A 27,066-nucleotide genomic window follows, 5' to 3' on the forward strand; every position below is an offset into this window, starting at 1 on the left:
AGTTCACTGTTCTCAGCTGCTATTTTTCCCTCTTTCTCTATCTCTTTTCCTCTCTCTTTCTTTGTCTTCTTTCCTTCTTTTTTCTAATTTTTTTTTTTTTTTGCCTCCAAGGTTATTGCTGGGGCTCGGTGTCTGCACTATGAATCCACTGCTCCTGGAGGCCATTTTTCCCATCTTGTTGCCCTTGTTGTTGCCCTTGCTGTAGTTGTTGTTGTTGTCATAGCTGTTGTTGTTAAATAGGACAGAGAGAAATGGAGAGAGGAAGAGAAGACACAGAGGGGGAGAAAAAGATAGACACCTGAGACCTGCTTCACTGCTTGAAGGTAGGGAGTGAGGGGCTCTGAACCGGGATCCTTAGCCGGTACTTGCACTTTGCACCATGTGCCCTTAACCTGCTGCATTACCGCCCAACTCCCCTTCCTTTCTTCTTCCTAAGTCAGTTCTGTAGTCAGAGCCTAAAGGTTTGTTTTGTTTGCCTTCCCCCATTCCCTTGCTTCTTTCTTTGGATCCCACATGTGAGGGAGATCGCTCAGTATTACTTTCTCCTTCTGACTCACTTCACTTAGCAAGGCCTCCTCCACTTCTACCTCAGTTCTAGCAGTAGGAAAGATTTTCCTGTTTCTCTGAGCTGAGTGTATTTCTTTCTGTATATGCACCACATCTTTCTTTATTCTCTGTCTTTGGGCACTTGGGTTATTTTTAAAGATTGTCTAGTGTGCCAGGCAGTGGTGCACTCCGTAGAGCACACACATTACCATGTGCAGGAAACCGAGTTCAAGCCCCCATGTCACCACCTGCAAAGGGCATGCATTATGAGCAGAGAAGCAGTGGTACAAGTGTCTGTCTTTCTCTTTTTTACTAGCTTCCCCTTTTGCTCTACATTTCTCTTTACCCTATCAAATATGAGAACCATAAAATAATGATTAAAACTTTTTTTAAAAAAGAAACATTCCTAGTGTAAATAGATATGCAGTGACATAAATGCCAACATAACATTTTGCACTGAAGTTTTTGTAGAGAATCATTTCTTTAACATTTGCTTCTTTCCCAGCCAAAGAAGTGAACCAATCACTGATAATTGTATTCATCAAACAGCAGATATCATGTGCTTTCTTTGCTAGATAGACAGTCTGAGTTTCATCTTGTGCTTTTTTATTTAAGTTCCACCTATATAAATGAGATCATTTAGTATTGGTCTTTCTCTTTCTCATCTGTTTCACTCAACATACATACACTCAAGTTTAGACTAAGATATTGCAAAGGACATGACCTCACTTATTTTAACACCTGTGTAGTAATCCATGGTCGCACACCTTATAACACGTAAGAGACCAGGGTTCAAGCCTCCAATTCCCACCTAGAGGGGAAAGTTTCATGAGCAGTGAAGTAATGTTGTAGATGACTCTCTCTCTCACTTCTACTCCGTCTTCTTGTTCCTTTTCAACTTCTATCTCTATCCAAAATAAATGAGAGGTTTTTTTAAAAAAAAAAGACTGAAAGGATCAGTGAAAATTAAACATCACTATACAGCAGCTGGAAAGTAGAATATCTGTGTTTTGAACTTGGTTAGAAATTAGCAGTAAGGTACTGACACAAGGATAGATTATAAAAATGGTGAGAATAAGGGGTCTGAATGGTGAGTCTTCTGTGGCTGGCCCTCTTACTAACGCATTTGCAAAGTGGGTGAAATGATATTTGTCATTACGTTTACTTATGAATGGATCTAAACAAACTAAGAGCTGATTGAACATCCTTTCTCTTACAGCAATTGTTCAACTGTCAAGCTCTACGGAAACTAAGTATTCCTGATAACGACCTTTCAAATCTGCCAACCACTATTGCCAGCCTAGTTAATCTTAAAGAGCTCGACATCAGTAAAAATGGTAAGAGTTTTCATCTCTAAATAACTTACTTTTTACTAAAAAGTATGCTTTAATATTTCCTTTTAAAAAATATAGCACTTTTCCTTTGAGTTTGTTGTAACTCTAGGTTAATCTGTGGAAAGCTTAAATCCTCAGTTAAATATCAAAGACAAAACTTAGCTGTCCAAAGTCACAGGCATGAGTTGACTGGTTTGTCCAAAGAGTCATGACATACTTTTCCATGTTTTGCTATGACAAAAAAAAAATGTTTCATGACTTTTCTGACAACCGTGTGTGTGTGTGTGTGTGTGTGTGTGTAATCTTTTCCCAAAGTTATCTTTCACTCCCTTACTTACTGCCACATAAGAGTATTTACAGATCAGGACATTAGATGACAGGTGATAATTCTAGTAAGTCTGTAAATTCTACAGTGTCCAGGTGGCCAGTACCAAGGGAAGAAAGAAGGCAGAGTGAGGGGGACTGGGGATTCAATTCCAACCAGAGGAACTGGTATAGTTGCTACCAACCACTTCCATTCATTTTGTTCCAAAGGACACAATATAGCCTTTATCACCACTGAGTAAGTACTGCACTGAGTATATGTCCCATGTCTTCTTTTTTATGTTTTGCATGTCTTTTTTTTAAAAAAAAATATTATCTTTATTTATTTATTGGATAGGGACAGCCAGAAATTGAGAGGAAGGTGGGGATAGAAAGGGAGAGAGACAGAGAGACACTTGCAGCACTGCTTCACCACCTGCAAAGCTTGCCCTCTGCAGGTGGGGGCTGGGTCCTTGTGTATTGTAACGTATGCACTTAGTCAGGTACACCATCACCCAGACCCTATGTTTTGTATTTCTTTATTAAACTACTCACTCTCTTGAAAAAAAAACATCAAAAAGCCTATTTCCTTCCCTCTTACTAATGTGCCTCACTCAAGTCTTACTTCTGAATGCATTTAGATATCTAATTTTAACTATTCTAGCATATTATAACGCCACAAGTTGTTTATTTTCCTCATTTTTCAGAGGAAATGTTTCCGATGCATTTAAATATTACCTGTTCGATAATGCATACCAGTTCCTCTGGTTGGAATTGAATCCCCAGTCCCCTTACTCTGCTTTCTTTCTTCCCTTGATACTGGCCACTTGGACCTGTAGAATTTACAGATTTACTAGAATTGTCATCTGTCATCTAATGTCCTTACATGTAAATACTCTTATGTGGCAGGAGAGATTTTTTCTCTACTTTAATCACCACACACACACCAATAAGGGAAGACAAAGAAGCTCTGGGAAGAGTTGAGCAAGTCTACTACCTTATTTGATATCTCTGTTGTTTGCATATGTTCAAGCTCATCAAATTGTATACATTAAATTTGTAGAATTATTTAGATATAGGCTACACCTCAGCAAAGTGAAACACAGAAGACAAGGAAAATTTCAGTCTTTCGGGTTTTTTTTTTTTTTCATTCTTACAAACTATGAAATATGGGCTAACAATCTGTTTAAACAAGGATATTAATTTAAGCTGCTTTGTTAAAGATCATTAGGGGGAATCATCAATATTTTTCTATTGTTTTCTGCTAGAAGTGCATCCTGTTTCCCCTTATTGTTTTGTTTTGTTAAAAACTTTTATAACAGGAGTCGGGTGGTAGTGCATCAGGTTAAGCACACGTGGCACAAAACGCAAGGACAGGCATAAGGATCCCGGATCCCGCCCCCGGATCCCCACCTGCAGGGGAGTCACTTCACAAGCCATGAAGCAGGTCTGCAGGTGTCTTATCGTTCTCTCTCCCTCTCTTTCTTCCCTTGCTTTCTCCATTTCTCTCTGTCCTATCCAACAACAACAATAATAAGTACAACAATAAAACAAGGGCAAAAAAATGGAATAAATAAATAAATTTTTTTAAAAAAAAACTTTTATAACTAGGTAACATCCTATTTCACTAAATTGTTTATGAATTAAATGGACCTCCCTCCCTTACTAGATTTAATGATGACCCATGTTTGATGTTTTATTTTTTTAAAGGTTATCTATTTATTTCTTAGAAAGATAGAAGAGAAAGAAAAAAGCCAGGCATCATTTCCTGCTGAGGACTAAACTTAGGACCTCATGCTTGCAAGTCTAATGCTTTACCCACTGTGCCACCTCCCAGACCACCATATTTGATGTTAGTTTCTATATGAAAACAGTGCAATGCATGTTGTAGGAACCCAAGAAATATTTGTTGAATACATTTCTTCATGAATGATTATCCCAGAACATGAAATGCTTGTTAAAATGGACCCAATTTTAAAAGTGGGAGTACTAGGTCAAATACTTGAAGTATTTTTTTAATTTATGAGAGGCTAATAGTTAATAACATGGGAAAATACTCTGAGTGAATGAGCCCAATAAAAAAAACAAGTAAAACTTCACCATAAAAAAATGGACCTATTCAAACTGTTACTGAGTTTTTGAATTCTAGTTCATAATAAAAAGATATATATATATATATATATAAAGATATATATATATTACAGTGTCACTGAGGAATAAGACTTATAAATAACCAGCAGTATCAAAAGACACTATATAATGAAAGGCTTAATTATATGACACAGTTACAATTATAACTTCTTAGAGAATAGGAAGATTAATTAAGACTGCTTTATTATTAAGGAAGAGTTCAGGCAAAGGATGGATATTTTCATGAAGCACAGTAGCATATGTATAAAAAACCATCACTGGCAGCAGATGATATGATTGCAAAGAGAAGACACATATAATTTTCTACATCAACTTAGGACTTAGAGGGTTTTCAGGAAGAAGACAGTCCTAACAGAACTGCGTGCAGATATAGGAAGAGAGTACCAAGTAGACCTATTTAATTTTTTTTATTTCTTTATTGGGGGATTAATGTTTTACAGTCAACAGTAAATACAATAGTTTGTACATGCATAACATTACCCATCCTTCCACACAACAGTACAACCCCCACTAGGTCCTCCTCTATCCTCATGTTCCAGCACATGAACCCCCCACAAACACACCCCTAACCCAGAGCCTTTTACTTTGGTGCATGACACCAACTACAGTCCAGGTTCTGCTTAGTGTTTTCTCTCCTGGTCTTGTTTTTCAGCTTCTGCCAGTGAATAAGATCATCCCATATTCATCCTTTTGTCTCTGACTTATTTCACTTAACATGGTTTCTTCAGGCTCCATCCAAGATGGGCAGCAAATGGTGAAATCACCATTTTTACTCTGAAAATGTCCAATAGTTCTAGGTTATCTATCTCTTCATTTAGCTCCTTCATGTCTTTATTGATTTTCTGCCTGGATGATCTGTCAAGTTGAGAGAGTGGGGTGCTGAAGTCCCCTACTATGACTGTGTTGCTGTTAATATATTGCTGTAGCTCTTCCAGTAGATGTTTGATGTTTTCAGATGGCCTTTCCTTGGGTGCATAAATGTAGATGATCGTTAGTCCTCTTGAATGATTGATCCTCTGAGCACTAAGTAATATCCATCCCTATAAAATAGACTTATTTAAAAATACCATTTAGTCTACTTTTATTCTATTAAGAATAAACTTGAAGGTCACATATATGAGTGGACTGGCACTTTACGTGAATAAGTTGATACTGCTTATGTACATATACCACAATTATATTGCATACTTAGCATCTGAGATGTATACTATCAAATATAGGGGGGTCGGGTAGTAGCAAAGTGGGTTAAGTGTACATGGCACTAAGAGCAAGGACCGGAGTAAGGATCCCTGTTCGAGTCCCCGGCAGATGTCTTTCTTTCTTCCTATCTGTCTTCCCCTCCTCTCTCAATTTCTATCTGTTCTATCCAACAATAACGACAGCAATAACAACAGTAATAATAAAGATGATAAACAACAAGGGCAACAAAAGGGGAAAAAATGACCTCCAGGAGTAGTGGATTCGTAGTGCAGGCACCAAGCCCCAGTGATAATCTTGGAGGCAAAAAAATATATATTATCAGAAAAATTTGACCCATAAATATAAATACAAAACTCCTGAGAAATGTGATGTTTTGTTTAACAAACTTCCGTAGCCCTCCAGTTACATTTCATCACATATAAACGATTTTGTACATCTTTAGAAGCCCTTATAAGTATAATGGAGGGACTTTTAACTGTGTTTTAGATCTCTGAGTTCTGCAAATATTTATACAAAAGAAAATGCAAGCTATGGCAAGTATGCAATGCCAGTATAGTGCAAAATGTATGATGAGCTAATGGTTTATCAACCATCGCTAGAAGTTACACAAACAGCAAAAGCTTTCAACACATCAGCTTTTTCATCAAATAATTCCTGAAAAACCTGTCATTGAATTCTGTGATAGAGACCTAGGTAAGCTGCTTCAGGAGCATAATAACATCCTTTGGGAATCTGTCAAGTGAAGAATGTGCAGATTGTAGAAAATAAATGCAGTGTCAGCATCACTGTTGACAAGGTTGGAATAGCCCTGCTGGGAAAAGAAAAAGTCAAGACATAAGAGGATATTATCAGTATTGATACTGAAGGACAGAAAACAGCATGTTTATTGTGAGACGGAAGTTTATTCATCACTAGTCAGTTGGTGAAAATTTGCTTGAAATAAATTTAGAGTGACCTCTTATAATGAAGTAATTCACTTAGATATTGAAACTAGATCTGATCTCAATTGCCTTCTACTCTTTTCACTTCCTAATTTTTTCTATCCCCATCTTGATTAATTTTATTTCTTTTCCTAAGTCAGGTGTATTATTTTGTATTAATTTTTATAAGTGATTTAATAATGATTGACAAGATTGTGGTATAACAGGGGTACAATTCCATACAGTTCCCACCACCATAGTTCCATAACCCATCCCCTCCACTGGAAGCTTCCCTATTCTTTATCCCTCTGTGAGTATGGACCAAAGATCTTTATGGCGTGCAGAAGGTGAGAGGTCTGGCTTTTGAAATTGCTTCTCTGCTGGACATGGACATGGACATTGACAGGTTTATTCATACTTCAGCTTGTTTGTATCTTTCCCTAGTAGGGTAGGGGTCTGGAGAAATGAGCCTCCAGGATACATTAATGAGGTCGTCTGCCCTGGGAAGTCAGGTTGGCCTCATGGTAGCATCTGCAATTTGGTGGCTGAAAAGCATTAAGATATAAAGCAGAATGATTTCTTTAATAATCAAGAATTTAAAGATAAAAGTATAGCAGATGAAATTAGGGTTGTTCATATTAGATGAAGCTAGGAAGTCTATTTTAGATATATTCCAAGGGGCCCATGACTTTATTAATTTTTGATTGAGCCCAACAGCTTACATGCAGGTAGGCAGATATGTGAAATAGTGTGTTCAGCAGATATCTCTATAATTTGTGTAAATATCTTTTGTCTATCATTAACTAATTCTTCAAAACTCAACTTCCTATTGTTTCATTCTTAAGTAATGCCAAATTGTCATTCACAAATAAATCAGATTGGTAATTTATAACACAAGGAAATAGATTTCTCTAACCAAATATTTCTTTCTATCAAATGCTCAACATCATCCACCAGATACAGTCTTAACTTAAAAAAAAAATTTTTTATATATGACTTAGTCTGAAAACTTTCCTGAAATCCATTACACAAAGAGAATTAACTTCGTGGGGGTGGGGGGCAGGCGGCAACACACAGGGTTAAGTGCAAGGACCCAGGTCCAAGTCCCCAGCTTCCCACTTGCAGAGGGGTTCCTTCACAAGAGGCAAAGCAAATCTACAGTTGTCTCTCTTTCTATCTCCCTCTCTATGTCCCCTTTCTCTCTCAATTTCTGTCATATCCAATAAAATGGAAATACTGGCCAACAGGAGCAGTGGAATCATAATGCCAGCACCAAGCCCTAGCAATAACCCTGGAGGAAAGAGAAGAGAAAAGAAGAAAGGAGAGGAGAGGAGAGGAGAGGAGAGAGAAAATCGAAGAAAGGAAAAGAAAAGGAAGGAAAAGAAAAGAAAGGAAGAGAAAATAATTAACTTCTCCATCTTCTGTAATAAGTCTACTGTGGGTTGTTCTCGGTCCTCTGCCTCCCTGGCCACTGGTGACAGAGGTCTAGGAGGCCCCTAGAAGGTCCAAGGGAAAGACCTGAGAGACGGGGGTGAGCATGTGAAGGAAGAAAGACCACACCTTCTGGGAGATGTTTCAGGGAACAGACCGTTTATTTGGGGATATAAGCAGGTAGACAAGCAGGGTTAGGTAAAGGTTAAGATAATCATCAAGCCACATATACAATACAGGGTTAAGTCTTGACCTATCAGGTGAAGTTAACATATAAGGTCTGGTCATGAGCTTACCATGCACAGGCAGGCTTCTCTCTAAGGGGAAATCACGAGCACCTCAGGGCAGGGGGGAAAGGGGCAGTTGAGCAAGACCAGGACATTTGCAGTGGGATTCAGTTGGCCATAAATGGTAATTCATGGCCTTTGTTCAGAAGGGAATGAGGAAGCATGTATAAGAAAGTCCTCAGCCTGGAAAATACAATCACCAGCCATGGTTGTCAGATGGGGACCTGTCTATCTCCCCTCCTGTGAGGAGAGGGGTCGGGGTCAATCCTCTCAGACTCTCATGGAAATAATGGCCTGGATTTCCAAGACAGTGGGGCTTTGCCCACAGTCTACATCTTGTGTATTACTTGCTTTGAATTTATATCTCTACATATTTGACTAGCTGTGTCCTTGAGACAAGGGATTATCTTATTCTCTGTTTTGACTCATTGTCTAGGAAATATGATAGGTACTCAATAAATATTCAGCAAATAATTTTTATACAGAAATTGTCTTCTTTAAAAATGTGGATTTAGGAGCCGGGTGGTGGTGCATCTGGTTGAGTGTACATGTCACAGTGCTCAAGGACCCAGTCCCCACCTGCAAGGGGAAAGCTTTGCAAGGGGTGAAGCAAGGCTGCAGGTGTCTCTCTCTGTGTCTCTCCCTTCCTATCATACCCTTCCCTCTCAGTTTCTGGCTGTCTCTATCTAATAAATAAATAAAAATTCAAACTTTAAAAATAATAAACAACTTCCCTGAGCAGACAACCCCATCAATGTGTCCTAGAGCCCCGCTTCCCCAGAGTCCTGCCCCACGAGGGAAAGAGAGAGACAGGGTAGGAGTATTGATCAGCCTGTCAACGTCCATGTTCAGCAAGGAAGCAATTACAGAGGCCAGACCTTCCACCTTCTGCACCCCGTAATGACCCTGGGCCCATATTCCCAGAGGGGCAAAGAATAGGAAATCTATCAGGGGAGGGGAGGGGATACGGAGTTCTGGTGGTGGGAATTGTATGGAGTTGTACCCCTCTTATTCTGTGCTTTCTGTCACTGTTTCCTTTTTATAAATAAAAATTTTTAAAAAGATAAATGACCAAAAAAATAAATAAATAAAAATGTGGATTTATGCTAGATTACATAAAGGATTCTGCATAAATGATTTTATTATACTTGGGGCTGGTTACGTTTTATAACTTCTTCTGAAAAAGATAGCAATGACAGTGCAGTAAGCAATGAGTACACGCTAAAATCAACATTAACCTGATATATGGCCATATATTTAATATACTAATTTTTGGAATAATTATCACTTCATGTCCAACTTTGACCCTTCCTTTCAACTTCTACCTGGAATAGCTAAGACTGTATGCTAGACATACCTAAAAGCGCCACAAAAAACCTGAACATACTATATTTACAACTAACCATATTCTCAATTCCAACCCATTTTTCCTCCATTTTCCAGTTCTCTGTAAATATTATTATCCACACTGGTATTCAGACTCTGCAAATTCCAGTTTTCTCCTTTAACTCTCATATGCCTCCAATTAGCCAAATTTACCTCTTATGTCAATTCTATTTCCTTTTCATCATTCTCATTTTTCCTATTTTAATTTAGTCCCTTGTTTCTCTCCTAGACTACTTATTTACTGTCTCCTCTGATGTCACATTGTTACCAACAACATTTCCAAATTCATCCTCTCCAGAGTAGTGTTAGCATTCATTCTAAATTGCAGATATTTCTGGATTTCTCTCATTCTTAAAATGTTTCTGTGAGAGGAAGGGTTGTTGAGGATCAAATGACGGAGAAGGAAGATGGTGGGGTGGAAGGTGAGGTGTGGCATATATTGACCAGTGGAATAGAATTGAGAGCCCAGAAGTAAGCTCCCACACCTATGGACATATAATCATTGAAAGTGGTACCCAGACTATTAAATGGGGAAGGGAGAGTTTCTTCAACAAATGGCATTGGGAAAAATTGAGTTGAAATATGCAGAAGAATGAAACTGAACCACTATATTTCATCAAACACAAAAGTAAATACTAAATAGATCAAGAACTTGAATGTTAAACTAGAAACTATCCAATAGTTAGAGGAAAATATTGGTGGAACTCTTTTCCATCTAAATTTAATAGACATCTTCAGTGATGCAAATCTAATTACAAGGAAGACTAAATCAAAAATAAACTAGTGGGACTACAACAACTCAAAAAGCTTCTACACAGCAAAAGATACCACCACCACCACCCCTACTCCCCCCAAAAAAGTGATACATCTTACTGTATGGGAAAACATCTTTACATATCATACATCAGACAAGAGGCTAATAACCAAAATATATAAAAAGCTCACCAAACTCAGCAATGAGAAAACAAATGACCCCATCCAAAATGGGGAGAGGACATGGACAGAATATCCAAATTGCTTTTCATATCTCTTTTTACTTGGATCAATTTTACACATCATTTCAAAATCAACATAGTATTAAATCACGTCACTTACTGATATTAAAATATGTATGTGGTTCTAATTGTAAAGCTTTGGAGCATGAGAAAAGTGGTTTCATGGCAAAGTGTCTACCAGGGAGATTAACCTATTATCACCCATAATAGCATGCTCAATATCTTTCAATTTCATTATTTTTATGAGAGAGAGAGAGACCAACCAGAGGACTGCTCTATCTTTTACAATGCTGGGTATCAAACTTGAGGTGTCACACATATAAGGTATATGCTTCATCCAGTGGACCACCTTCCCAGCTTTCAGACTCAATATAGTCAGTAAATGATGTATAACAGAAACGTGCACTTTCTTATACTCGTCCTCTTAAAATCAGTGTAAATTTTCATTGAACTGCTAGTATAGTGCATTTTATTCTGCAAAGATTTTTGTCCTGTATTGTTTCTCTAGAATTTGCACTTGATGATCACAGTGGATGTAAATTCATCTGCAAAGGAACCAAAGTTCCCACTGTTCATTATTCCTGCCAGCACTTAGAGCTATTAGATACTTAAATTCTGGCCATTCCGTTGGCTGTCTAAGAGTACCATGGTATTTTGTTTCCCCAATCATTTGTGAAGTTGGCATCTTTCCATTTCTTTCTTATGCCAAGAACAACACATCATCTAACAAATGTTCTTCTTGTCTACTTCTCCCCACTCCTCTTTAGGAAACCAAGATCTGAAAGTATTGTCATTCCTCTGAAAATTCTGCACACGTTTTGGTAGAATTCTGTCTAAGTTGACTAGGCTGTTGGGTTTTATAAATTAGTTTCTAATTTCATCTGATGCTAGAAACATCACCAGGTTTGACACCTTAATCTTACATTCAGTCACAGTGTTGAATTCTTCTGGCAGTTTTTTTTAGTTTTATGTATAAATTTATCTCATCTACATATAAGACAACTTTATTTTTCTACACTTCTTTCTCTTGAGTCACTTTTTCATAATTTCTTAGTCTATTCCTAGAATCATCTATTCCATCATCCAGACATATAGTGTTATTGTCAAACATTTTCTATAGGGTTCCTGTGTATTTTATGTATCTTTACTATCTCTGTGACTGAATTTTCTTTGTTTCCCTAATATCGTTTATAATTCTATCATCTAGCTTTATTTTTATCATCCAGAGATTTTTCTACTTAGAATCTTTCAAATAATTCTTTTGTGTTATTCTTTGACTTGTTTAGTTATTTTTCAGTCATTCATTTATACTTTTAAGCTTCCTATTACAGCTATTTTTATTTTGTTCCTTAAACTTTCTTAGTATTTAATTAGTTATTTTTAGTATTACAAGATATCTGAGATGTCTTTAGTCATCATGTTATTTTTATTGAAATACATAGCAGAGCACAAGATGGTGACACTAAAATTCCCATTACTAATTATGACATTATAGCCAAGTGTACGATCCTGTAAAAACATTATTTATTGCTTATAATAAAAATATGTATTTTCTCATTGCATAGTTTGGGAGATTTGCTAGTAAGAATTTTTATTCTCTATTCATTAAAAAAAGTTTTCTAGATAAAATAGCATATTTTAATGGTTTTTACATACTGGGAGCTGTAAACACATCCAATGTCTGGGACATTTGCCTATTTGCATAAACCTAAGGAAGTGAAAACAAATGAACTAGAAAATGAGATCGCAACCTCTTATGTAGCAAGAGATTCGATTCATAAAGACAAGTACATTAACCTTGATCTTTCTTAAGAAATTTCAATTTTCTGATGCACGGGTATGTCCAAGTTGCAAGGATAAAAGGAAATAACTATCTCTGCTGCATATGAATCCCTCTTTTCTTCAAAGTCTTTCTGTTTCCAACGTTACATGCGGCACATCATGGCTAACTGCATCTGATTTCCATGCTAATGTGTCTTTTATTCTTTGACCGGCAGGTCTGAAATCAACAGTAAAATGAAGATCGTGTGTCTGTTGAAGATGCACACGTTATGCTATTGTGATCCTTCATAAACACTGGCTGCCTGTTTGTGCAGCTGATACACGGTCCTAATGGAGCAAATTGTTTTATAGATAAAGCACAATAATGAATGATAAGGCTTAATTGGGCTGTGATTCGATTTTAAGACTGATTGTTGATTTGTCATAGCTTCAGAGAGACTATGACACTGATTTGAAAACTTTAATGAAAACGAATTAATGTGAAAACCCTTCCTAATTCTATAGCAATTAAGTGATTTTTCTCTCATCCTCTAAAACTTATTTCTATACAAAAATAGATTTGAACAGCATCATAGTGGGCAGAAATCACTGTTGTGAGTTATAATGAAAGGCAATCAGAGTTGAAAGCATTCTTGTATGTTTTACTGACTTGCCAATTATTCCATCCCTTCCCAGATGCATACAGAACACTCCAGGCAAATAATATACTAAACTTTCAGCAGAGAGTAGGAGCTTTGCTCAATGAAACTGAAGAAAGTAGATCTGAGGAGCCAGTTAAATGGTGATGATAAAGCTCTTTAAGTATATGTGGATAGTGGGTCGAGAGTAGACAGCAGCACAGCTACTCAGAGACCCTCATCCTTGAGACTCCAGAGTCCCAGGTCCCCTGCACCTCCATCAGCCAGAATTGAGCAGTGTTCTGGTATAAATATATATGTATATAGATCTATAGACCTAGATATTAAAGAGGCTAGGGTCTCTGATAGTGTATATATAAATTCTTAGAGAAATCTATTTTGAGGTTTCTTAAGTGAATTGAGAAAAAAAATGTCACCATGTAGTTGTTTTCAATTAGCAATGAATACTCTCTTTGATGTTTGGAAAATCATTAGGCTGCTTGTTTAGAGAAAAACTGGTTATTTTCCCCCTATTAAATAGCTGGCTTTCAACACTTATAATGTTTTATTTAGCTGAAAGTCACTAGTACTTCCTTCACTGAAAGACTACCTTCCTGTTACATAATCTACTTCCTCCCAAGATTATGGTGTTAAAATAAACTGAGAATTTTCTCCTTCAACTTTGGTTAAATATGATGGCAACAAAACCCAGATCTGTTCTCCTCCCACCTTCTCAGCTTGATGCCTGTACTTTTAACTCTTTCTAAAGTCTTTGTTAGAGATAAAACTAACTGGAAAATGGTCGTGTGTATTACCAGCACTTATCCATGAGGGACAGAGTTTATTATCTAGTAATATAAAAGCAAGGGAGAAAGGGACAGACTGTATACTCCTCTGTCCTTATGAATTATGTGTTGATTATGCCAATTAGACTCACAAATATTTCCAAGAGTCACACAGAACCATTTGTGAATTCAATTACTAACATTTCTTCTTTGTCCTTGTAAGTGCCAGAAAACAGTATGTGAACAAGATTGAACCGCAATGAACCATTGTGAGTTCTCTCTCCCTACTAGGTCAAACTCCCTCTCAGCTATTAGAAAGCCCTTTTCCCTTTCAAGGGAAAATGAGAGACCACTGCACGTTACACTGTTTCTAGATAAGCAGTGGCACAATCAGTGTTCAGGCAAAGTAGGTTCTCAGTCAGATGACTGAATGATAATGAAGAAAAATCTATTGATTGAATATAAAGTAAGATGAATAAAAAGTCTATTTCTTATAATAATGGCTCAGTGTATGGTTGTTGAAGCAAAGCTAGAGGGAGGGAAACAGGTGTTACTTTAACTCACCTGACATAATAGCACTGCTTTATGAGTTAATTCTTGGTTGATCAAAGTAATAAAGATATCCCCAAATCACATATATGTGTGTGTGTGTGTGTGTGTGTGTATGATATATAGTATATATATTCCTAGAACAGAATGAGTTGTATCACTATTTCAAATCACTGATTTCCTACATTTTGATTTTCTTTATAAAAGCTACTAAAATACACAGAATTTTGTAGAAAACCTTTAAATTTTATTGCTTAAGTACCTGCAGAGTGCTTGGATTCCATTAGAAGATTTTAGCATAGTTAAGGGTAATGATTCTTGAATTGAGATTGTCCTAGTCTCAAATCCTGTCTAGCTTTTCAGCCTCAATTTCTTCTTTGGTTAAATGGACCTAATAAGTCACTATATTAATTTTCATGAATATGAAACAAAGCAAAGTTCTTATCACATTTTCTCAATAAATTAATAAGTTATTCTCCTAAAGTAAATCCAGTTTGGTGAGTAAACACATATAATATGCGGATCTTCACAAAATGAGTCTGTTGAGATGCGTATATCCCAACTGGAATATCAGGTTAAAATATTAGAATCGTAAAAGTTATTTTCTCTACTTAGAAGAGTAACATTATCATTTTTGTCTTCAATCAGAAAACACATATAAAGCAAATATAAGTCATTTAGAATGATAATGTCTAGAACATTAAGAGAATGGGGTTTCAACATGGACTCTCCATAATTTATAAATTGTGCACGTATTCATACAGGAAGTTATAAATAATGGACGTAATGTTCAGTGCATTTTAACAAACACCTACACACTCATTCTAAATTTGATAATTGTAGGAGTTCTCAGATATTGTGTTTGTATTATTAAAAAGACAGTTACCCTTTCCTTTTAGAAGGAGTAATTTGAATCTAAAACCTCTGTACTAAAATCAAGTGTTTCCATTCTTTATAAGTTGTTTTAATCCATTGATTCAAAGTATCAATGCCTCAGTATAGTTAAGTGAAATTTAATATACACTTATTGAGTTTCCCTTGTTTTAGGAATGTTTAAAAATTGAACAGCAGCTGAGGAATCTCTCAAACTCTTAATATTCTAGTTGCTCAGGTTATTGCCTCTTAGTAAGTGCCATCCAGCCATTTTAATTAGTCTCTTCACATTACCTTTTTTGTTTTGTTTTGTTGTTTTGTTTTGTGCCTATAGGATAATTGCTGGGGCTCAGTGCTAGCACTACAAATCCACTGCTCCTGATGGCTGTTTTTTCCATTTTAGTGGATAGGACAGAGAGAAATTGAGGGGGGAAGATAGAGAGGGAGAGAGAAAGAGAGACACCTGCAGACCTGCTTCACTGCTTATGAAGCTTCCCTCTCCAGATGGGAAGCGAAGGCTCCAACCCAGATCCTTATGTGGGTCCTTACATATACTACTATGTGCACTTAACTGGGTGCACCACTGCCCAGCCCCCTTAATATCACTTTTTTTAAATTTCTTTATAAAATGGAAATATTGACAAGATCATAGGATAAGAGGGGTGTAATTCCATGCAGTTCCTACCACCAGAGTTTCATATCCTATTCCCTCCCTTGAAAGCTTACCTATTCTTTTTTATATAATTTTTTAAATTTTATTTATAAAAAGGAAACTGACAAAACCATAGGATAAGAGGGGTACAACTCCACACAATTCCCACCACCAGATCTCCATTTCCCATCCCCTCCCCTCCCCTGATAGCTTTCCTGTTTTTTTTTGTTTTTTTTTTTTTTTTTTTTTCACTTTCCTATTCTTTATATCTCTGGGAGTATGGACCCAAGGTCATTATGGGGTGCAGAAGGTGGAAGGCCTGCCTTCTGTAACTGCTTCCCCACTGAACATGGATGTTGACAGTTCTATCCATACTTCCAGCCTGTCTCTCTCTTTCCCTAGTGGGGCAGGGCTCTGGGGAAGTGGAGCTCCAGGACACAATGGTGGCTGGTCTGTCCAGGGAAGTCTGGTTGGCATCGTGGTAACATCTGAAACCTGGTGGCTGAAATCGAGTTAACATAAAGCTAAACAAACTGTTGACTAACCATGAACCTAAAGGCTGGAATCGTGCAGGTGAAGAGACGGGAGAGTCTCCATTTTGTAGATAGCTAGTAGGCATATATTAGTTATATTCAAAGGGCCTGTGGCTATACTAGCTTCTTTTTTTTTTTCCCTGAGCCTGAAATCTGAAATGCAGATGAAGCCAAGTTATTGTCTGGGGAGATGATGTCATGGCTGCATAAAGGACCAGAAAGCTGGATCAGGGAAGAGTGTAGCTCCCAAATATGGGGAAAAGTATATAAATAGAGTTAACTGTAAACCCTATCGACTTGATCTGGGGTCCATATTCAGCACAGGAGCCTTTGTAACCTCTGCATCCCTGTAGGTCTGAACTTACATTATGTGGTCATGTCTAGGAACATTGCAAGCTGCACTAATTTCAGGACCCACCTTCCTCAGGTGTTAGGTAGAATATGTTGCCCAACCTCCCTTCAGAGAAAGGGACTATCCCTACCATTATTGATCCATACTGAAGGCAAGGTCCTATAGGAGCCCAGAAAGGAGTCCAATATCTTGTTCCTGATGGGGATGACAAGTGACTGTGGAGAGAGGATGACAAGTGACTGTGGAGAGAAGGATCTGTTAGAGGTCTAAGCCCAGCCTTTATAGTCCTTACTTTGTCTGACAAGGTTAGCCATGGAGTGATCACTTTTTTTTTTCACCATTCCCACCACCAAAAGACTGTGTCCCATCCCACCCCCCCACCCCACCCCCAATGCCCGGAAGCCGAATGTCCACCCTCCCCCTCACCACAGGGTTTTTACTTTGGTGCCCTACTCTCAATTTAATCAGATCCTGCTTTTAGTGATCACTTTTTTATGTATCTTTTGGACCTTGATGTTTTCTGCCCATCTTGAATGACTTGAACTCTGTAGTTAATCATCAAATGGCATCCTTGGCATATTGTTACTTTGTGTCATTGTGCTCTTCAGTAAAATTTCAACCATGCCTGGAGTTGGACTTTTGTCTATTGTTAAGAGGATCTGAAACAACAGTCAGGCTGACTGATATCACCTTATATTCTTGATCACAAATAAAAATATATTTACTCACCAACAATTGTGGAGTACTCCCTTCTCTCTCTCTCTCTCTCTCTCTCTCTCTCTCTCTCTCTCTCTCTCTCTCTCTTTTTCTGCCTCCAGGGTTATCAAGGGGCTCAGTGCCTGCACTACGAATCCACTGCACCTGGAGGCCATTTTTCCCATTTGTGTTGCCCTTGTTGTAATTATTACTGTTGTTTTCATTGCTATTGTTGTGTTGTTGGATAGGACAGAAAGAAATTGAGAGAGGAGGGGAAGACAGAGGGGGAAAGAAAGACACCTGGAGACCTGCTCCACCACTTGTGAAGCAACTGCTTGTAGGTGGGGAGCCAGGGCTCGAACCGGGAAGCTTACACTGGTCCTTGTGCTTAGAGCCATGTGTGTTTAACCTTCTGCATTACCACCAGGTCCTCCTGTACTCCCTTATTCTCTTGACTTCATTTTAAAGAACTTATGTATTTATTCATGAGAAAAATAGCAGGAGAGAGAGAAAGATCCAGGTATCACTCTAGTACATGTGCTGCCAGGGATTGAACTCAGGACCTCATAGTTGAGAATCCAATGTTTTATCCATTGTGCCACCTCCCAGATCACTTGACTTTTCTGTAGCTATTTCATATGTTCTTTTCTGTTTTCAAATCAAACAAACATCCATCATCATGACTACTTGTTATACTTCCCTGGAAAATCAATGCTCTGAGAAGACAACTTTTTGGATACCCACCATCCTATCTACATATATATATATATCAGTCTCTGCAGCTGTAATTTCTGATTCTACCTATCAATACAAATGTCCTTTTCTTTTCTTCACCAGTCAGTTCTCCTCTTAAAAATGAACCTTTCTTACCTGGATATTATTACACCAGCAATTGTCCTTACTTTATTACATCATCAAGATTTTCTTTTAAACAAATAAAGAAGAGGGAGAGGAGGAGGGAGGAAGGGAGGAACAAAGAAAGGAAAGAAGGAAGGGAAAGGAAAATATAAGAGCAGCAGGGAAGGTGGCTGCGGGCTGTTGCTCTGGGTCCCCTGCCTCCCCAGCTGTTTGGTGACAGAGGTCAGAGCAGCCCCCTGGGAGTCCCGGGGTGCATCTGTGTGTCTGGAGTGACATGCACGGAGAGGCAAGAATCACGCCAGACTCATCCAGCTCCAGGAGAGGCCTCAGAGAATTGGGCGACTCGAGTCGTTTATTGAGAAAGAAAGCAAACAGATATACTCATTGTACAGGGAGCAGGTTAAGGTAATCATTTACCCAAACACAAAGCAACATGATGCATAGTCACATTTTGAACTACAATTTGATCCGCAAGTGGAAAGTTACCATACAAGGTTTGATCACAAGCTCACAATGCAATTTTCCCTGGGGGTAAATTACAGGCACCTCAGGAGGGGGAGGAGGGGGCAGTTGAGTAACAGGATGTTTGCAGTGGTTTTCATGTCTGGCCAAACACACTATAAAGTAATTCATGGCATATATATATTTTTTTAATATTTATTTTATTTATTCCCTTTTGTTGCCCTTGTTTCATTGCTGTAGTTATTGTTATTGATGTCATTGTTGTTCGATAGGATAGAGAGAAATGGAGAGAGGAGGGGAAGACAGAGAGGGGGAGAGAAAGAGAGACACCTGCAGATCTGCTTCACCGCCTGTGAATCGACTCCCCTACAAGTGGGGAGCCAGGGCTCAAACCGGGATTCTTACCAGTCCTTGTGCTTTGCGCCACCAGCACTTAACCTGCTGCGCTACCACCCGACTCCCATGGCCTTTTTTTTTTTTAAGGAGAGAGGAGGAGCATGTGCAGAAAGGTAGCCCACATCCAGAGAAGCCATCTGTCTTTAGTTCACAAGGTCAGGGGAACCTGCCATTGTCTCAGCCTGGAGCGGAGAGAGCCCAGGGTTGACCCACTAGGACCTCGTGGAAACAATGGCCTGAATTTCGCGGGAAGTGGGCCCACTCTCCAACATGTGGCCTGGTGCTGAAGTGCAGGACTTGCATACACAGGTGCTCAGCTCTGATCCCCAGAGTCTATATACCAGAGTGATGCTGAAAATAGTTGAAAATATTCATATTCTGTTAATTCACATTCATTAATTCTACTTCATAATATTCTGTGTTTCTAAGATATATTCAGTAGAAAAGACAGATAATGTCATTTCTAATTTGACAGTATTTCCTTGGATATATCTAGAATATATTTTGTGATCTAGCTTCTAAAGTGAATATATTGAGAAAATATTACCACATTTCATACTTTAGAAAGTTAATATTTATTGATGTTATTATCACCATTGAAGAATAGAATAATATATGTATACCGACTTGTCTATTTTTAAAAAAGTGCTTGCCCTGTGATTATTTTTAGAGTACAGCTTGTTTCATTGAATTTTATTGGGGTCTTGATGGTTTATAGTGCAGTCATTGACACTGGGTGCAATCTGTCATCTCCCTGGGCACCATGCAATGGGACCTCAAGAGTTCTCTGCACTCCTTCCCTCACTCTTCTTTTCCAGAGCCCTTTGCTTTGGTGCAATACACCATACCCAGTCCACATTTCATTTTGTGATTTCCCTCTGTCCTTATTTCTCAAGTTCCACCTATAAGTAAGATCTTCTATTCTTCTATTTCTCTCTCTCTCTCTCTCTCTCTCTCTCTCTCTGTCTTTTTTTTTTTACTTATTTCAATTAATTTGATGTCTTCAAACTCCATGATAAGGGAAAAAAATGACTGCATCATTTTTTAAAATTTTTATTTATAAGAAGGAAACACTGACAAAAACCAATGGATAAGAAGGGTACAACTCCACACTATTCCCACCACCAGAACCCTGTATCCCATCCCTTCCCCTGATAGCTTTCCTATTCTTTATATCTCTGGGAGTATGGACCCGGGCTCATTATGGGGTGCAGAAGGTGGAAGGTCTAGCTTCTGTAATTGCTTCCTGCTGAACATGGTTATGACAGGTGCATCCATCTCCTAGCCTGTCTCTCTTTCCCTAGTGGGGCAGGGCTCTGGGGAAGCAGGGCTCCAGGATGCATTGGTGGGTTCCTATTCAGCTGGGGTCCTATTTAGCTGAGGAGCCTATGTGACCTCTGTGTCCCCATAGATCTGAGCTCACATTCTGTGGTCATGAGTAGGAACATTCCAAGCTGCCCCAGTTTCAGGACCCATTTTCCTCAGGTGTAGCATAGAGTATGTTGTCCAGCCTCTCCTCAGAGGATAGAACATTCTCTGCCATTGTTGATCCACATTGTGGGCAAGGTCTGATGGGGGCCCACAAAGGGGTGTATTGTGTTGTTCTTGATAGATATGACCAGTAACAAAGGGGAGAGGGATCTGTTCTACATCTAGGCCCGGTATGTCTGTTTGGGAATCTCAGAACTCCCTGACTAGGGCCCCAGCAGATGAGGTGGCCTGATAGTGACTAAAGAGTCATAGTAAGTATGACAGTCTCTTGTCCTTATTCAGCTTTTGACTACATCATTTTTAGCAGCTGAGTAGTTTACCATTTTCTGTACATAACCAAAATTTTCTGAGCCATTCATCTGTCATTGGAAGTCTGGATAGCTTCCAAGTTTAGGATCTTAAAAACTGTTCTGCTATTCATATAGGTGTACACAGATCTCTTCCGATAACTCATGTGGTGAAGCAGGTCTGCAGGTGTCTATCTTTCTCTCTCCCTCTCTGTCTTCACCTCCTCTCTCCATTTCTCTCTGTCCTAACCAACAACAGCAGCTATGACAATAACAACTACAACAAGGGCAACAAAATAAGAAAAATGGCCTCCAGGAGCAGTGGATTCTTAGTGCAGGCACCGAGCCCCAGTGATAACCCTGGAGGGTAAAAAAGAAAAAAGAAAGAAAGAAAGAAATTTAGTGGTAATTTGATGGGGACAGCATGTAATCTATATCTGGCACTAGGTAGGATGATCATTTTGATAATGTTAAGTCTTCCAATTCAAAAGCACGTGATATATTTTCATTTCTTTCTATCTTTTTATTTCCTTGAATAATGTCTTACAATTTTCAGTGTACAAATCTTTCACTTCCTTTGTTAACTTTATTCCTAAATATTTTGTCGTTCTTGTTGCCGCAGTAAAAGGAATTGATTTCTGGGTATCTTGTTCTAGTTTAGTGTTTGCATAGAGGAATGCCACTGATTTTTGCATTTTGATTTTGTAGCCTGCCATTTTACTATATTATCCAATAATTTCCAGGAGTTCTCTATTGGATTCTTTAGGATTTCATATATATATATATATATATATATATATATATATATATATATATATATATGTGTGTGTGTGTGTGTGTGTGTATATATATATATACATATATATATATATAATCATATGACCTGCAAATAGTGACAGTTTATCTTCTTTTTTTTTCCAATATATATCCTATATATCTTTTCTTTTACTAATTGCTGTGGCTAGAACTTCCAACACTGTTGAATAGTAATGGTGGCAATGGGCAACACTGCCTCTAGAGTGCAGTTTTCATAAGCACTCAGTCTAGGTTTGAATCTGTTATAAATATAATTAGTTTAAACCGCCAATGATACCAAAAACAGTTGAATGTTTGATACTTTTACAAGACAGTTCCTTACTGACCTTAGAAAGTTTGGCATGTCTCAACCAATGAATAGGGATTGTAAATGGAATTGTATGGTCTACTGGAGTTTGACCTACTTTCTGTAAAAGTCACAAGTAATTTATTGGAGTAAAGTATACTGTTAAGGTGAGAGTTATCTCCCTCTTTCTGGATAAAGAAACTTAAAAATCAACTTTTATCTTAAAAGACATATATTGGTATAATACAAAATGTATTTGCTATTGTATTTTACATATGCACCCTATCTATATAAACTAAAAACACTTTACTTCAGAAATTCATATAAATTAGTATCAAAGAGTGGTTAATAAAAATGAGATTTTTTACAACAAAATGTAACAATTCTAACAGGAGATAACATAATGGAATACAATGAATAAAATATATGGTGTAAAATGTTGAATTAATTCTCACACACACCCCTCCTCATCTATAAACACCACTTGTATATTTGAATATTATGTCATCTCATATGTCAGTGTGTGGTTCTTTGTACATAAAGAGAATTACATTATTTTACATAATGTCCTACAAGTTACCATACCTCCTCTTAATGCAAGAGTATTTTGCAAGAGTATCTAGTATTTACTAGGTACTTGTTATCTGTAAATATGAGTGTAAATAACTTATGCCATCTAACATTCAGAACAACCTTTTGAATAAGACAACAAATCAATAAATAACATTTCAATGTTATAGTAACCTGCCTAAGATTGTATATCATGTCAAGTGACAGCACTGATTGAGTCACGTTTCCAACCAACCAGTGTTTTCTTCTTTTTTAAAGATGATTTACATATAATAAGAGTGGCTACGAAAATTATGGGATTACAGGATATAGTTCCACACCACCCACCTCCCACCTCCCACCTCCCAAAGATAACCACCGTAGTTTTCACAAGTTTCGAAAACAGTTTGCTTTTGGTTTTGTTTTTTTCCCCTGCAAGTTGATGTGTATAAGTTCTCTAGGTTCAACAAATGAGTGAAAATATGCAGTAATTGTCTCTCAGCTTCTCTTATTTCAATAAGCATAATCACCTCCATTTCCATCAGTTTTGCCCCAGAGGACATAATATCATCTTTACTGGTTGCAGAGTAATACTTTATGATCTATACATGCCATAATTTCTTTAGCTAGTCATCTGTCATCAGGCATATAGGCTACCTCCACTTTTGCCTACTCTGAGTAATTCTGCCATAAATATGGGGTACCTATGTTCCTTTGGCTAAGTGTTTGTGTATCCTTTGGGAAATGCCTAAGAATGGTATCTCTCAATCATATAGCGATTTTTATTTTTAATTGTGTAAGGATTCTGTGTACCACCTTCCAAAGGGGTTGCACCGTTTTACTTTGCCACCAGCAGTGTAGAAGAGTCTCTCTTTCTCTACAACCACACCGACACCTGTCATTTCCTATTTTGTTGATGGAAGCCACTTTCACAGATGTGAAATGGAACCTCAGTGTAGTTTTGATTTGTATCTCTCTAGTGATAAATGAAGTGGAGAATTTCTTCATAAATCTGTGGGCCATGTGTATCTTGTCTTTGTAGAACTGCCTGATCAGTTCTTTGGCCCACTTTTTTTTTATTGTTGTTGTATTTATTGTTTATAGTTCAAACTAATTTTACATGGTATTTGATCTGTGTTGACTCACACACTTTGATTTTGCTTTGCTTCCATAATTATATTTTTGCAAAAGTCTGTGCCAGTTCCTCTGCTTAGTCTTAATACTTAAAACCTTTGTCAAACCATCCACCTAATCACCATTTTTAAGAGTAGGAAACTAAGCCACTGAAAATTTAAATACCGTGCTTAGGGTTATCTAACCAACAAGCAATAAAGCTAGGATTTCATCTTAATCCAGCAGACTGTTCTGAATAATTTTACATTTAAACTTTAAACACAGTACAAATTCTTGAACAAAAAAATTAGTAGCATTTTCATCATGGTTGGATATTCAACTTTCAGTTGAGCATAGAGATACAGTCTTTTCCTCAACATTGTATTTTAATTTACACCTGCTTCTATGCTTGGGTTTACATATCATTTAAGAAAAAAAATGATCCCAGAGCAGAATCTATAGAGATAAGGCATGAGGCATACCAGTAAATAATGAACACAAATTGGTGACTAAACACAAAAGGCTAAAGTGAGAAAGAAAAAAAAAAAAATAGAGGACCGGCGTAAGGATCCCAGTTTGAGACCCTGCCTCCCCACCTGCAGGGGGGGGTCGCTTCACAGGTGGTGAAGCAGGTCTGCAGGTGTCTCTCTTTCTCTCCCCCTCTCTTCCATTTCATTGTCTTCCCCTCCTCTCTCCATTTCTCTCTGTCCTATCCAACAACAACGACATCAATAACAACAACAAAATTTTTTTTAAAAAAAGAGAGAGACAGAGAGTCCTTAGACCCTGTTAGTTGAAAATCTAACAAGTGAACAGGACTACCAAGAGGAAACGTTGAGGATTATTTAAGAGCAAATGTATTGACATCTTTGCCATTTTGGTATTGCTCAGTTAGTGAGCATAATTCTTAGTGCTATGGTATTTGCAGAAGAGATGAAGTTTCTCATTCAATTCATAGAGAATAGATCTCCTAAACTTTTGGGTTCTTATTCAGGAGCTCAGGTCACTTCAGCAGTATTTGAAGAAGATAATATCTGATAGGATTTCACTCAGACACAAATGATAAGCACCAGCCATACTTTTCTTACGGTCTTGCTTTTCAGTGGATAAATATCCTGTCTTCAACTGCGGCATCCTCCCACCCACTCACTGGACTTTGAGATACTGAAGACATGGTATAGGCCATGCATACCTAAATAAAGGTGGAGGAATTCCCTTTTCTCCTAAGTATGCATCATAAAAAATTAACTAAGGAGGATAGGGTTAAATGAACATGGCGCACAGCACAAGGAGTGGCATAAGGATCCCAGTTTGAGCCCCAGCTCCCCACCTTCAGGGTGGTCGCTTCACAGGTGATGAAGCAGCTCTGCAGGTGTCTATCTTTCTCTCCGCCTCTCTGTCTCCCCTCCTCTCGATTTCTCTCTGTCCTATCCAGCAACAGCAACAATGACAACAATAATAACAACAACTAGTGCAACAAAATGGGGAAAAAATGGCCTCTAGGAGCAGTGGATTCGTAGTGCAGGCACTGAGCCCCAGCAATAACCCTGGAGGCAAAAAAAAAAAAAAAAATTAACTAAATCCCACCACAATCTGTTCCTCAGTTTCCTGTCAGATAGAAAGTACTTAACTGGCAGCAAGTGAAGGAAATTTTTACATACTTAGTAATAGTTCCCCAAACTGGAAAGACAGTACTGCAGGCAAGTAGGAATAACTGATACCATTCTTGTGACATTACAGGGCCGGCTATATTTGCTGCATTTATATAAGTTGGTTGAAATGCCCTCTGTATCTTTTATTTTTCTGACCCTTACATTTATGAATCTGATTTGTGGCTTACTGCTTTTCAGTTGCATAGAAAAGGCTGTGCTTTTCTGTCACATAGCCAAGAGCACAGCTGTGACAGCAGATGAACAATTCTCCAAAGGCAATCAGCCAAGCTGGCTACCTCAGGGCCTCCAGAGACAACCCAAGGAAAGCTGCTCACCTCTTCACACTTAACCAGAGCCAGAGAGCCACACTCTGTGCAGCCAACGAAGAAGACTTGCATAGAATTTGTCCAAGCTTCATACTAGTGTGGGACTACCTGGCAGTCTGTGCTGTATCCTTTAGGTGTATTTCACATGTATTGGCTTACTTTTACAAAGTGAAGGAATCAAAGGCTTTATCTTCTGTTATCTTCATTTTTACTGACTCCCCCTCTCAGTAATGGCACTTTAATAACTATTTATTCTATTTTTATATATTTACATGAGTAAAAATATCCTATGCCTAATACACATCCTGTTCCCAGTTATCATGATCATAAAATATCATCTAGCATTGAGATTTTATTTTATTATTTATGTACTTACTTATTTCTTTTGCCTCAGGTTATCACCGGGGCTGGGGCTCGATGCCTATGATGTGAATTCACGGCTCCTCCAGCCATTTTTTTTCCTATTTTTTTGGTAGGACAGAGAGATAGAGTAGGAGAGAAAAATAGACACCTGCAGACCTGAGTCACCACTTGTGAAGCTACCCCCAGCAGCTGGGGAACCGAGGGCTCGAACCGAGATCCTTGCACAAGTCCTTGCGCTTAGTACTATGTGCACTTAGCCCTGTGTGCCACTGCCCAGGGCCCCTGAGATTTTATTTTTAAATGTACATATACGTTGTGTGACATTACTGTATTAAGTTATTATTATTATTTAAATGGGTATACTAATGGTAGTTACACTGTCTATTGATTTATAGTTTCAATTAATTTTATTACAACTGCATATTAGGAAATTTCAGCTGGAACATCTTCATGTACTTTTCCTTTTTGTGTTTTACATTGTAGGTGTACAAGAATTTCCAGAAAACATAAAGTGCTGTAAGTGTCTAACAATTATTGAAGCCAGTGTCAATCCTATTTCCAAGTAAGTATGAGTGATTGCCATTCATTATTTATATAAGTTTCCATTGGATTATGGTGTACCCAGATAAAGAAATTGTGCATAACAAATCTATTTTGAACCCTGCTCTTAAAATTCAGCTTAATAAAATGATGAAAAAAGCAATAATTAAATTGGAATGACTCAACAAAAGATGATTAAAAGCACTACGGAGTAATAACGGAGTCCTAATTGATACCAGAAAGCGCTACTTTGAAGTAGACAGTGTCATCATTGTTTTTATAATTCTCATCCTACACTCCATGGAAGCAAGTCAAAACTAAGGAAACATTATGTTCAGGATAGAAAATTAGCACCTAGGAACCCATAAAACTTCAGAAGAATGCAGGAGTATTGACAGATGCATGAAACTGGCTCATCATGTATTTCAAACCCAAAGAGTAATAAAGTATTATGTATTAACAAAGAGTAATAAGGTATTGTATTAACAAAGAGTAATCAAGTATTGTGTATTAATGAAGAGTAAGAAAGTATTAT

At 37.8% G+C, this 27,066-nt stretch overlaps 1 protein-coding gene across 2 annotated transcripts in view; it reads left to right on the plus strand.

Annotated features, from left to right (window-relative positions):
• The window catches only part of LRRC7 (leucine rich repeat containing 7), a 583,417-nt gene that overhangs the window by 277,939 nt on the left and 278,412 nt on the right, over positions 1-27,066 (plus strand). For both annotated transcript variants that reach the window (XM_016189360.2, XM_016189361.2), the window contains exons 4-5: positions 1,766-1,883; positions 26,475-26,553. In XM_016189360.2, coding sequence (XP_016044846.2) covers positions 1,766-1,883; positions 26,475-26,553 — 197 coding nt within the window. The remainder of the gene's footprint in view (positions 1-1,765; positions 1,884-26,474; positions 26,554-27,066) is intronic.

The sequence above is a fragment of the Erinaceus europaeus genome, chromosome 13 (assembly GCF_950295315.1).
Source record: "Erinaceus europaeus chromosome 13, mEriEur2.1, whole genome shotgun sequence".
Taxonomy (NCBI): domain Eukaryota; kingdom Metazoa; phylum Chordata; class Mammalia; order Eulipotyphla; family Erinaceidae; genus Erinaceus; species Erinaceus europaeus.